This window comes from Sciurus carolinensis, chromosome 4, assembly GCF_902686445.1.
Source record: "Sciurus carolinensis chromosome 4, mSciCar1.2, whole genome shotgun sequence".
Classification (NCBI taxonomy): domain Eukaryota; kingdom Metazoa; phylum Chordata; class Mammalia; order Rodentia; family Sciuridae; genus Sciurus; species Sciurus carolinensis.
The window spans coordinates 127,794,005-127,807,136 of NC_062216.1; the positions used below are offsets into that span (position 1 = coordinate 127,794,005).

The 13,132-nt window shown below is 35.0% G+C and overlaps 1 protein-coding gene across 3 annotated transcripts in view; it reads left to right on the plus strand.

Annotated features, from left to right (window-relative positions):
* Nucleotides 1–258: 258 nt before the first annotated feature.
* The window catches only part of Nup107 (nucleoporin 107), a 41,117-nt gene continuing 28,243 nt past the window's right edge, over nt 259–13,132 (plus strand). Inside the window, exons 1-8 of one of the 3 annotated variants that reach the window (XM_047551742.1) lie at nt 259–359; nt 1,759–1,850; nt 2,327–2,416; nt 3,050–3,165; nt 5,951–6,095; nt 8,074–8,177; nt 9,270–9,397; nt 10,051–10,099. In XM_047551742.1, the coding sequence (XP_047407698.1) occupies nt 352–359; nt 1,759–1,850; nt 2,327–2,416; nt 3,050–3,165; nt 5,951–6,095; nt 8,074–8,177; nt 9,270–9,397; nt 10,051–10,099 (732 nt within the window). In that variant the 5' untranslated portion in view covers nt 259–351. Of the gene's footprint in view, nt 360–1,758; nt 1,851–2,326; nt 2,417–3,020; nt 3,166–5,950; nt 6,096–8,073; nt 8,178–9,269; nt 9,398–10,050; nt 10,100–13,132 lie in introns of those variants that run through there. The other 2 variants (XM_047551743.1, XM_047551744.1) reach the window with 2 other exon arrangements.

Here is a 13,132-nt window from a genome sequence, read left to right on the forward strand (position 1 = left end):
TTACATGTTTCCCAGTAGGGCACCCCAAGGTGTGAACCACTCCCACAAGAGGGTTAGGCAAAGAGGTAGAGAGCGTCAGGGGTAAGGCCCGGCCCGGCCCGGCCCAGTTACGCACAGTCACGCACTGGCAAACCTCGCGCCTGCGCCCATGGACGTGCTACTGTAGGCGGAATTCGCACATGCGCCAGGTAGGAACCTTGTTTCTTCTCTCCCAACCTTTTTCTCCGGGGCTGGCTTAGTACGGGAGTGCTTCCGGGCTGGAGGGTTTGCTTCCGGAGAGCGGGAAGGCTGAAACGCGGTGCTTAAACTGGAGCCAAATTTGCAAGTTTCTGAGTGGAGAAGACAGTAGCCATGGACAGGTCAGCCCTGATGGTGAAGACTGGGCCCAAAGTCTTGTCCCTGTTGCCTGTTAGCGGAACGGAATAACTGAAACCAGGCTTCCAGAGGAAGCCGGGGAGGTCCGGGGGACTGCTCACAGGACTCTTTCCCCGGGCTGGGAGATTTAGCAATTGATGAAGGACAGACTGTCTGGCTTGGGCGCGGAAAGGGACACCGATAAGGATAATCTTTTACGTTCGTACCGCTGCTCTGCGCTTTGTTCGGCGCTTCTTCACAACAACTTTGTTTACTCGTGAGGTGGGCGGGGGTATGTGGTAGACTGGCAATGGAAACGCTAAGTGATCAGTCCGAGATCACAACGCCGGTCAGTGACAGTACTGGGATCTCAGCCTGGACTTTACGATTAAAAAATGTGCAAGCATGAGATAGAGTGCTTTCTAATGACCTCCTGATTATGCTAGTAGCCTCAGTTTCAAGAATCTTGCCTTCAGGGAATTTATAGTGTAGCAGTGCAAATGGTAAGTTTTGTACTGCACTGTGGGGAAAGAAATGAAGGAGCCAGGAGGTCTCCCTGTCACAGGGGTATCGGGAAACTTCTCAAAGAAAGTAACTTTTTTTTGATGGTGCATTGTTAATACCCAAAACTTGAAGCCAGCTCTGAAGTGAATATCTGTAATCCCAGCTACTTGGAAGGTGAGGTAGAAGGACACAATTTGGAAAACAGCCTGGGCAATTTAGCGAGACCCTATCCCAAAATAAAAATAAAGAAAAAGGGCTAGAGTTTTATAACCCAGTGATAGAGCACTTATCTAGCATGTGTGAGTTCCAGAGTTCAGTCCCTAGTAATCCTAACCCTCCAAAAGAGAGAGATTTCTGCAATTAAGAAATTACTTGATTCAATAGGGGAAGAAAGATTTACTTTCATGAAGTGATTATATAAAACAATGTTATATATTCCAGTGTTGAAGTAGGACAAAGTAATATCCTGAGTGATAGAAAGTCAAAATCTTTGTGTAGTTATGACTATAAGAAGCAGAAATTGGAGCCAGGAGAGGATTCTTGGCAAGAATATCTAAGATTTGACTATTGGTGATTTGTATCATGATTGACTTAGGGTTTTTTGCACCAGTCATGATGGTAAAGATTTTTGCAAATGCTATATTGGTTGTTTTTGCAGGAGATATTAATGGTTGAACCCAGGGGCACTTAACCACTGAGCTACATCCCCAGCTCGTTTTATTTATTTATTTTTAATTGTGAGAGGGTCTTGCTAAATTGCTTAAGGCCTCCCTAAGTTGCTGATGCTCATCTTGAACTTGAGAAACCTCAGCCTGTCTCCCAAGTGGCTGGGATTACAGGAGTGTGCCCCTGAACTTTCAGCAAATATTATATTAAAAGAATATAATTATACTGTTTTAGGAGTGGCTTTGCAGAGATGTCATCCCCTGTGATCCGGGAGGCAGAGGTGACACGGACTGCCCGAAAGCAGAGTGCACAAAAAAGAGCCTTAAGTATCCTTTGCATTTTAAGGATCAGTATACAATTGTAGCATGTTTTGAATCAATGTTGTAGAATTTTCTTATGAGAGGTATTAAACATTAACTGTAATAAAATACTGTAGAAGTTAGTTTTGTTCACTCCGTAGATATTTGGTCAACATAATGCTCTCACTGAAATTCAATGAGATTAATATTTATGCTTCCTTGATAAAAGGGATGTTCTATTTTACTGCGATGTTGTAGTTAGAATTTCTTCTTTAATTTGAAATCTGGCTGCAAACTATAACATCAGTATATAATTATCTAAGATTGACATCAGAATTTGAGTGGCAGAGGAAATTAGTTACTTTACACTTTACATAAAAAAGGTAACCCTAAAATACACGTTCTTGAAAAATGTATTCATATATTTTGTGTGGTAAAACTGTGGTTAGTTTTGAGTTTAATGATCTTTTCTCTACAAGGCAAACTTTTCTTAACTCTTCCTGAAGTCCGGGCTTCTCAAGATGAAAATTTTGGAAATACTACACCAAGAAACCAGATTATCCCACGAACTCCCAGTTCATTTCGACAGCCTTGTAAGATTGTTTTTGCTTTTAAAGCATTTAATAATAATGATAGTTAAAGTAGCATCTAGGATTTATTGTGCACATAATAAATATTTGGTTTTAATTGAGTAAGCACAAATAATAATGATTACAGTTATTTGTTGAACTCTTACTATGTACAAGACACTGTTCTTTACATAAATACACAATAACTATGACATAGATATTGTTATCTCTATTTTAGAAAACTAGAAGTGATAGAGAAGTTAATATGAGTATTTCTGTATATAATGGAACTAAGATTGAAATGCTAGTCTTGTTTATTCTTAAGTACAAGCCCACTATATTGTACTGCCTCAGTATGCTTTATAAAATTGGAATATGAAAGATCCCTTGACTAGTGTTTGTTTTTTTTTAAACTGATCAGTTACAGTATAATGAAATATCTCTACTGTGTAAAATTTTTCCTGATAGACTAAGTATCAAAAGTTCAAATTTAGAAAAATAAGTTAAATTTTCATAGATGTGTTAATATTTAAATATTTATTTGGCTAGAATCCAGATAATTGAAAAGTGAAAATTATTCTCTATTGTTTGCTTGCTTTGTTTTAATAATCAATACTCCCACAATTTGGGTTCTTTTTTTTAACCTCCTGTTTGTAGTTACTCCACCAAACCGAAACTTTCTAAGGCATCCAGATGTTTCCTGCATTCTTGGAACAGGAGGGAGGTCTCCCCGGCATACACAGTCTTCAGGGTTTTTGGGAAATCTGTCCATGGTATGTATAAAATTAATGCTAACTGGGTACAGTGGCACCTTCCTATAATCCCAGCTACTCACGAGGCTGACGCAGGGGGAAAACCCCATACACATTCAGTCACAGACGTAATCTGTGTTATATGTATATAAAGAGAATTTGACTAAGTTGGTTTTTTGTACTCTAGGGGTAAAATAAAAAATTTTGGAAAAATGGGATGCGATGGATTGCTTTTTAGGAATCATAATGTCATAGTATTGAAAATACCAGAAGAGATGTTATATGAACTATGATGCAGAATGGCTTCACCTAGGTATTAAAAATAGCCTATTAAAAAAATTGTTGCTAAGAAGAAAGGAACAGAAAGTTTTTGTTGGAGTAAGAATATCATGGCACACTTAGTTCCAAAAACAAGATAAAAATCATTCTCCTATCTTTGGCTCTGAGCTTTATTAAACAGGTCAGAAATTTTATTTTTATTTCCGTAATTGTTGTGCTGGGATTGAACCCAGTGGTGCTTAACCACTGAGTGACATTTCCAGCCCTTTTTATTTTTTATTTTGAGACGGGGGGCAGGGGTTTTACTAAGTTGCTGAGGCTAAACTTGAACTTGCAATCCTCCTGGCTCAGCTTCCCAAGTCACTGGGATTACAGGCAAGTACCACCACACCTACCCAGGCACAGAGATATTTATGCACACATTAAATTGTCTAAGGTGTTTTCTGAAGAGTAGTTTTGCCTGTTAAACATCTCCTTATTATAGGTTTAATCTTTTTTTTTTTTTTTTCTTTCTTTTTTTAAATATGGTGCTAGGGATCAAACTCAGGGCCTCATGCATGATAGGCAGGAACTCGTACCAATGAACTATACTCCCAGCCCCAAATCTACCTTTAATATTGATTATATTGGCCCTGGGAATATAGCTCAGTGGAAGAATGTATGCTTAGCATGCACTAGGTGTTGGGTTTGTCCTTCGTAGCACTACAAAGGAAAAAGGAAAGGAAAGAAAAATATACTTTGCTTATGAAACTTGTTTATTTTGACAGTGTTTGGGTTTTTTGTTATTGTTTCACTTAAAAACTTGAGTGAATTTCCTGTTTTTGGGTTTAAGCAAAAGAAGATGACTTTTATCAATGTACTGCTTCAGAACTACAAAATTAATAGTAAAATTTTTTTTCTTTTATAGTCAAAGGTATTTTCCTGATGTTGCCAATTTGTATGTCATGAGAGATAATATTGGGTATAGATTTCCCTGAATTAAATAAAATTATTTGCTTTAATATTTTTATCATATGTCTGCTACCAAGATTTAATTACAGACCAAAGTACTTTCTTAAAATGTCATTACTACTTCAGATTTTCAGTTTGATTCTTATATTATTGAGGATAAGTACTCAAAAGGAAACAAATTAGTAATCAGTCTCCAATAGCAGCAACTAAGCTCTGCAAAGCCCATAGATACTTTCTCATGAATATCAGTACTCACCTTTGCATTTTTTCCCTTGGGGAAAGTGTTTTAAAGATGACATTTTGACATTTTTTTTTTTCTATACCTGGATTTTAAATAAAGGTAAATTTTTAAAAACTTTTATTTTGGGTACTTTGAAACATGTCAAAAATGTAGAGTAATATAGTAAGTCCCCATGTGCCCATTGCTGAGCATCAACAGTCACCCATAGATGGCCAATTTTATTCATGTACCACCACATGCATTTCCCCTACATTACTTGAAAATTTCCAGATATAACCATTTCATCCATAAATACTTCAGTTCCTGTCTCTGAGATATGAGGATACTTTCTTTAGTATTACTATTAACACATCTAATCAACACAGAGTAATTTATCATTTCAGATATTCATTTAGTCAAATGATAAGGATGCTTGAGTGGTTTTGTTGTCGTGGTCATAGGGTTTACTTACACAAACTAAGATAAGATGCTACAATGTGGGTTGGGGAGATGGCTCAGTTGGTAGAGTGCTCACCTCGCAAGCACAAGGCCCTGGGTTCAATCCCCAGTACCGCAAAAAAAAAAAAAAAAGATGCTACAATGTCACTAGGTGATATATATATATATATTTTTTTTTTTTTTTTTTTTTTTTTTTTTTTTGGTGGTGCTGGGAATTGAACCTAGGGCCTTCCTTGTGCATGCGAGGCAAGCACACTACCAACTGAGCTATAACCCTAGCCCTAGGTGATATAATTTTGTGTGACACTGTCATATATGTGGTTCATTATTGATTAGAATGTTGTTATGTGGAACATAATATATAATACATGATATAATACTGACAGTAGTCATTATAGTATGTATTTCAGTAAGTGGCTTGGATTTCCTCTTGTATCAAAATTTTTAAGTTCTTTTGTTTAAATCAGGATCAGACAAGATGAACACATTAGACACTTATGAATTTTTAAGTTTTCTGTGTATAGTTCCTCATCTTTTTTTTTTTCAATTACCATTAATTTATTAGAGAAACTGAGTTATTTGTCCTGTACAGGTCCCCAAAAGTAAAAAAAAATCAAGGTGAACTTACAGGTAGGACTTAATTTTGCCTATTAATATGAGCATAAATTTTATAAAATGTAATCTTAATTGGCTTTTTTTTTTTAAGGCATGAAATAGTACATTGAAGAAAACAATTTAAAAACCCATAGACTCTTTAACAAAATAAAGCCTGCTAGCTGTCTTTTAAAAATGAAGATCATATATGTAATGCTTAAAGTTTTTTTAACTTTATTTAGTATTAAAATATTTCTTCACCTAATAACAATAGCTCCACTGCTTTTCTAAATTTTTTTCAAGGTAACTAATCTGGATGACAGTAACTGGGCAGCTGCATTCTCGTCACAGCGTTTAGGGCTCTTCACAAACATAGAGCCCCACAGTGTAACAGAGGATGTAAATCTCAGTGCTGTTATGTTACGTGAAGATGATCCTGGAGAAGCTGGTAAAATGGCTATGAGCTTTGTGACAAAGTAACTTTTCATTTTATAGAGATCAAGGAAACTATCTCCTGTTCCTGAACATTATTAAATATTTGGGGGAGGGGATGCGATAATTTTTTTTTTTTTTTCCCAAAATACTGGAGACTAGAAGTCAAAGATGTTGGCAAGGGTTACTTTCTGTTAAGACTTCTGTCCTTGACTTACAGGTGGCCATTTTCCTCCCATGTTCTATATAGTCTTCCGTCTGTATATAACATTATTATGTAGGTTTTTCATCATTTTAGCATCATAAGCTAACATAGATGAATGCTAGTCAGTGTGCTTACCATTAATACCATGGTCCTTTCCATCGTCCACTAAAGAGTTATAGTAATCATTCCCATTTTAGAGGAAAGGAAACTGCTGCTCACAGGGGTTAAATTAGCTCGCTTTGGACTGGGATTGTGGCTTAGTAGTAGAGCACTTGCCTAGCATGTGTGAGGCACTGGATTCAATCCTTAGCACCAGATAGGAATAAATGAATAAAATAAAGGTCTATCAACATCTAAAAAAATTTTTTTTTAAATTAGCTTGCTTAAGATCACCTGGCTAGGAATTAATGGCAACTTGATTTGAAACTAAGCAGTTAGATTTCAGAGCCTTTCACTTAATAATTTGGTAACCACTGTTTTCTTGTAGTGTTTGCCAGTAATATGTACTCAGATACTGAGTGACTCAAAAATACTTTCTATTTAATCTATAAAGTAGAAGAATGCTATTTTAAAGGCAATACCTTAAATATTATACAACACTGTGGAGTGTGTGTCTAATACGCCCATAACTTAACAACAAAACATCAACTCAACTAAAAAAAATAGGCAAATCTGGGCATCACAGTGTTGCACACCTGTAATCTCAGCTACTCATGAGACTGAGGCAGGAGGATTGCAATCAAGGCCAGCCTGGATCTCAATTAGTAAGAACCTGTCCCAGAATAACATAAAAAGGTCTAGGGACGTGGCTTAGTGTAAGCATTTCTGCTAGTATATATGACCTGGGTTCATTCCCCATTACCCACCCCACAACCCCAAAAAAGGCAAAAGACTTAAATAGACATTCTTGAAAGAAGATATATACATAGCCATTAAGCATGTGAAAATATACTCAACATCAACACAATCATTAGAGAAATGTAAATCAAAACCAGAAAATAACAACTATTGACAAGTTTGGAGAAATCAAAACTCTCCTGTACTGTTCTTGTATTGGTATGAATGTAAAATGGTATAGTCACTGTGGAAAATGGTATGGCAGTTCCTCAAAAACCTAAAAATAGTATAGTAACATTTTCATAGTAGCCAAAAAGCAGGAGCAGCCCTAGTATCCAATTTTGGATGAATGGAAGAACAAAATATGGTACGTACATAAAATGAAATAGTATTCAGCCAAAAACGAAAAACGCATAGTACAACATGGATGAACCTTGAAGACTTTATACTGAGTGCAATACACCAGTTACAAAAAGACAAATTTTTTTTATTCCACTTCAATGAAGTACTTAGAGCAGTTAGACTTCACAAAGTAGAACAATTGCCAGTGGCTTGAGAAATACAGGATGGGGGTTTGTAATGTATATTTTACCAATTAAAATGTATTTTAGGGGGTGGGGTTGTGGCTCAGTGGTGGAGCATTTGCCTCACACGTGAGGCACTGGGTTCAATCCTCAACACCACATAAAAGTAAACAAATCAATAAAGATATTGTGTCCATCTACAACTAAAAAATAAAAAAAATTTCTAAATGTTTTTTAGGCCTAGGATGTAGCTTAGTGGTAGAGCACATGCCTAGCATGTACAAGGCCCTGGTTGGATCCCAGTACCCCAAAAAGAAAAAAAGATTTAATAGCATAAAAAATTATGTTTGCATTTTCAAAGTTACCTAAAGTATGTCCCTTTTCTTTGTTAACTTGTCTTTGTTCTTTTTCTTTTTCATGTGTTTTAGCTTCCATGAGTATGTTTTCTGATTTCCTGCAGTCTTTTTTGAAGCACTCTTCAACTACAGTTTTTGACCTTGTGGAAGAGTATGAAAATATTTGTGGTAGTCAGGTAAACTAATTTCACTGCATTGAGGTCAAACTTCTGGACTTTTAGTTTTATTGAACAGTATAATCTTGTTAATTTCCATACTATTTTAAGAGATATGTTTTAGGAGCCATGTGCTGTGTCTTATGCCTACTTCAGAGGCTCTGGCAGGAGGATCAAGGTCAACCTAGGAAACTTAGCAAGACCCTCTCTCAAAATAAAATTTCCAAAGGAGATGGGGTTGTACCTCAGCACAAGAGGCCCTTGGTTTAATCCTCAGTAACACACACCAAAAGACATATTTTAGGGGTGCAGTGGCAGGAGTGATGGGGCGGTCAGCAAGAGCATCTCTGCTTTTTATATATTGAAGGTCCATAACAAGAGAGGGAACAAAAGAAATCTGGTGCTTTAAAGAAAATCTAAATTCAGTATTCAACAATAAGAAAACAATTGATTTTTTTTTTTAAATGTACCCTTGGCTCTTGTTGTTTAATCTGAAATCCAAAGTTAATCCCCGCATTCCCCCTGGTACTGGGAATTGAACCAAGGGGCACTATGCCGTTGAACTACATTTCCAGTCCTTTTTTAAAATTTTTTATTTTGAGACAGGGTCTTGGTAAGTTTCTGAGGCTAACCTCCAACTTGTGATCCTCCTGCTTCAGCCTCCTAAGTTGCTGGAATTGCAGGCATTCACAACTGTGCCTGACTATAAAACTATGTTAAACTTGGATTATATATACTTACATAAACACACCTTGCTCCAAATTTGGGTCATTTCTAGCAGGAATGTTACGTTTAATTCAGAAATGAAGAAATAGGCTGGACCTCATGGTACATGCCTGTAATCAGCAACTTGGGGAGGCTGTGTCAGGAGGATCACATGTTCAAGGCCAGCCTCAGCAATTTAGACCCTGTCTCAAAGTAAAAAATAAAATGGACTAGGATTTGACTCAGTGGTAAAGTGCCCCTGGGTTCAATCCTCCATACCAAAAAAATGCAGAATAGGAAAAATTTGCACTATGTATATATACATTTAACATTTTTTACATAACACAGTTACTAACAACTCAAATTTTTAGAAAATTAACCTCTTTAAATTTTATGTTTTTAATTCAGGTGAATATACTGAGTAAAATAGTGAGCCGAGCAACCCCTGGATTGCAAAAGTTTTCAAAAACAGCCAGTATGCTGTGGCTTATTCAACAGGAGATGGTAACATGGAGGCTACTAGCTTCTTTGTATAGGTAAAATTGTATAGAACTTATCAATGAAATGAACGCAAGGTAATGAACCAATAGAAAAATTAATTTATAAGTTAGAGTAAGATGAGTTTGGAAAAAACTTTGCCATTTTTGAGGCTTATCATTTCTAATATAGTTGTCAGGTATGAATTATAAGAAAAGAAGGGGCTTTCATATCATAAAGCTGGTGACTACAAAAATTGGCTATGTATAAAGATTTAAGGAAAGTGCTAAAAATAGAGCAATACTTAGATGAAGATCGATTTAGAAAAAGAACTGAAAGAACTTCTGCAATGGAAGTTTGAAAAAGTTAACCAAGTTTTCCATCTCTCATGCTCAATGGTTTTGGCTTTTATATTATTGCTTTCCATGCTGATGAGTAAATCATATTACTCTTATTTTTCCATGTGCATTAGCAGGTAGTCATTAGAGACCTTTTTGTAGTGTGTATTTTTAGTAAATATCAGTTTTGTTCAGGTGTTCAGTAAATTCAGGAAGTATTTACTACTTGTATTTTGTATTTAAAGTTCAGTGACTAAGTTAATTGGAAACTCATTTGTTAGTGACAGATAGAATGCAGGTGTTCACATGCAGTAGCTTACAAGGTGAGTTCATACATTCAGTTAGACTTTCATTTTATGTTATTTTTTCCTTAGAGACAGAATACAGTCTTCCTTAGAAGATGAAAATATGTTTGCAATTGCCGTAAGTTTTATATTTATTTTTCCTTTATAGAGGCTTAAGAATTAAAATAATTCTTAGTAATAAGATGTGATTTTTCAACACTCCATCTTGAGTTTCTGCATTTAAAAATTTTACAGGTATATAAAAGATAACAATTCGGTAAAAGATCAAATACTGATTTGTATTAGGGACTACAGGTAAAAGTCCTTCTTATCTCTCTGACTATTCAACATACCAATTTGGCTTATATCCTACCAGATATTTTTCTATGCAACTTTGTGTGTACATATTTACTTACACATAAGTTGTTTTCTTAACGTATAGTCGTTTTTGATTTATTGATATTTCTTAAATATGTCAATTCATATAGGTTTTCCTTATTTTTTCATAGTAAATCAGAATATAAAAATGCCTTAAGTTTTTAGATTTCCTCCTGGACAGATTTAGGGTGTTTCCAGTATTTTTGCTGTAGTAGTCAATAATGCAGTGAGCATTCTTCATGCTTATTAATGTATTCCAGTATTTCCTTTATTTCCAAAAGTGTAATTGTTGGGCCAGAATTTGAGATTATCATTACTTAATATTCCAGTTCTTACTCTTCATTAATAGTTTATGAAAATCTTTATTCTGAAGACATATTAGCAATTATTTTATAGTCCCAACTGGGAAAGTATCTCATTTTAATATGCAAATCCTTGGTCATATAACATAGTGAAATGTCATATTTTTCATTCATATCCATTTATATTTATGAATTTGCATTCATATCTTTTACTTATTTCCCTATTTATTTTCTTACTGATCCTTTCTTATACATGTTAGCAATATTTTTCCATTTTTATCTGATCACATCTCTCATGTTTTCCTTCGCTTTCATTATCTTATGTCTTCTAAGGAAGGCCTTTTCTACTGATTTTACTTTATTTATTTGTTATTTCTTGATGCTGGGGAATGAACCCAGGGGTGCTTAACCACTGAGCTACAACCCCAGACCTTTTTGGTCATTTAGTTAGAGATAGGGTCTTGCTGAGTAGATCGGGGCCTCAATAAGTTGCTGAGGCTGGCTTTGAACCTGTGATCCTCCAGACTCAGCCTCCAGAGCCACTGGGTTTACAGGTGTGTGCCACCACACCTGGCTATTTATTTGTTTGTTTTTTTAGTGTTACTGGGGCTCAAACCCAGGGGTGCTTTACTACTGAGTTGAGCACCCTGATTCAATTGCCAGTACCTCACAAAAAAAGTTGCAATGTTTTCTTCTAAATTTAACTTTTTAAAAAAGTCGAACAGCTTACATAATAAGCTCTTGAATTATTGTCTAGTCTGAGTTTATCTATAAAGTAGGCAAGAAATTTAATTTTTCAAGTAAATATCCATTAATCCCAACAAGTCAACCTTTCTTCTCTGATTTATAATGCTAACTTTATATATATATATATCAAATCATATTTATACATGGAATTTTTTTAAATTGATTCATTTGAAAGCTAGTACTGTACAAATGAGTAACTTAAGAAATTTTTATATTTGGGTAGGATATGTCCCCTTCTCCCATTTATGAATATAATTTTGGATATTTTTGCACAGTATTTTCCCCAAACTTTACACCTGCCATTTTTTAAAAATCCTTATCATATATTTATTGAAATAATAGTGAATTTGTAAATTAATGTGGGGGGAAATGTCATCTTTACCATGTTGAGTGTTCCCATTTGTAAAATGGTATCTCTTTCCATTTAGATCTTTTATATTTATGTGTATATATATTTTTTTAGGTGTAGATGAACACAATACCTTTATTTTATTTATTTATTATGATGTGGTACTGAGGATCAAACCCAGTGCCTCACATGTGCTAGGCTAGCGCTCTACCATTGAGCCACAGCCCCAGTCTCCAGATCTTTTGTTTTATGTAGATCTTGTTGTCTTCTCTATAAAATTCTCTGTGACTCCTGTGAATAGATTCTCTTATATTTTTTAATTAGTTATTACTCTCAAATGGAAAGTTACTGATGTATATGTAGCATTCTTTCTGCACTCTCTTTACTAGCTTTAATAGTTTTTCCTTTTGATTTTATTGGATACTCTGTGTCTTCAGTAATCATCTGCAAATAGTTTCTCATAATCCTTTATAATCATTATCCCTCTTATTTCTTTTTGTTTTTGTTGGTACTGGGGATTAAACCTGGGGGCCTGAGTTATATCTCCATACAACATTGAATTATATCAGTAATAGCAGACATTCTTCACTTGTTCCTGAAAAGAATGCTTCTCTTTCATCTTTACATTTGATGGTTCCCCATAGATTAAGAATATTTTTTCCTCCTAATTTACTGAGATGGAATGGGTATTGAATGCAGTCAAATGTTTTTTGGCTTCTGAAGATACTTGCTTTGCTTTATTGGTGCAATGACTTGCAATACTAGTTTCCCTAATATCAGATTCTCTTAGGATAAGCTGTCAGTCATGTCATATCCCTAAATATGCTAAGAATTAGCTAATATTTTATTTAGGACTCCACTAAGTATGTTTTCTTCCTTTCTTTCTTTTTGGTAACATTATCATCCTGTTTTGGTGTATAGAGTACTGCTGGCTTTCTAGAACATGTTCAGAAATCTTCCATCATTTTTTGTGTCCTGTTGAGGAATGTAAAATTATTTGTTCTTTGAAGTCTTAAAAAAATATGCCTGTACCCAACACTCAGGAAGCTGAGGCAGAAGGATCACTTAAGTCCATGTGTTCAGACTAGCATGAGCAATGATTTAGTGAGAACCCATTTAAAAAAAAACCATTGAGACAAGATGCCTTTTGAGGGTTTAATTATTTATAGTTTGATTTCATAAGTAATTGATGTTTGAAGCAACTATATAAGAAAAAACAGAAAAATATGTTTTTATAATAATTTTAGCTACATCTACTAGACTACTTTTTTTTTAAGCAGTTCCTGATCTTTTTTTTTTTTTCTATTGTAAACAAATGGGATACATGTTGATTCTCTGTTTGTACATGGCGTAAAGGCATACCATTTGTGTAATCATAAATTTACATAGGGTAATG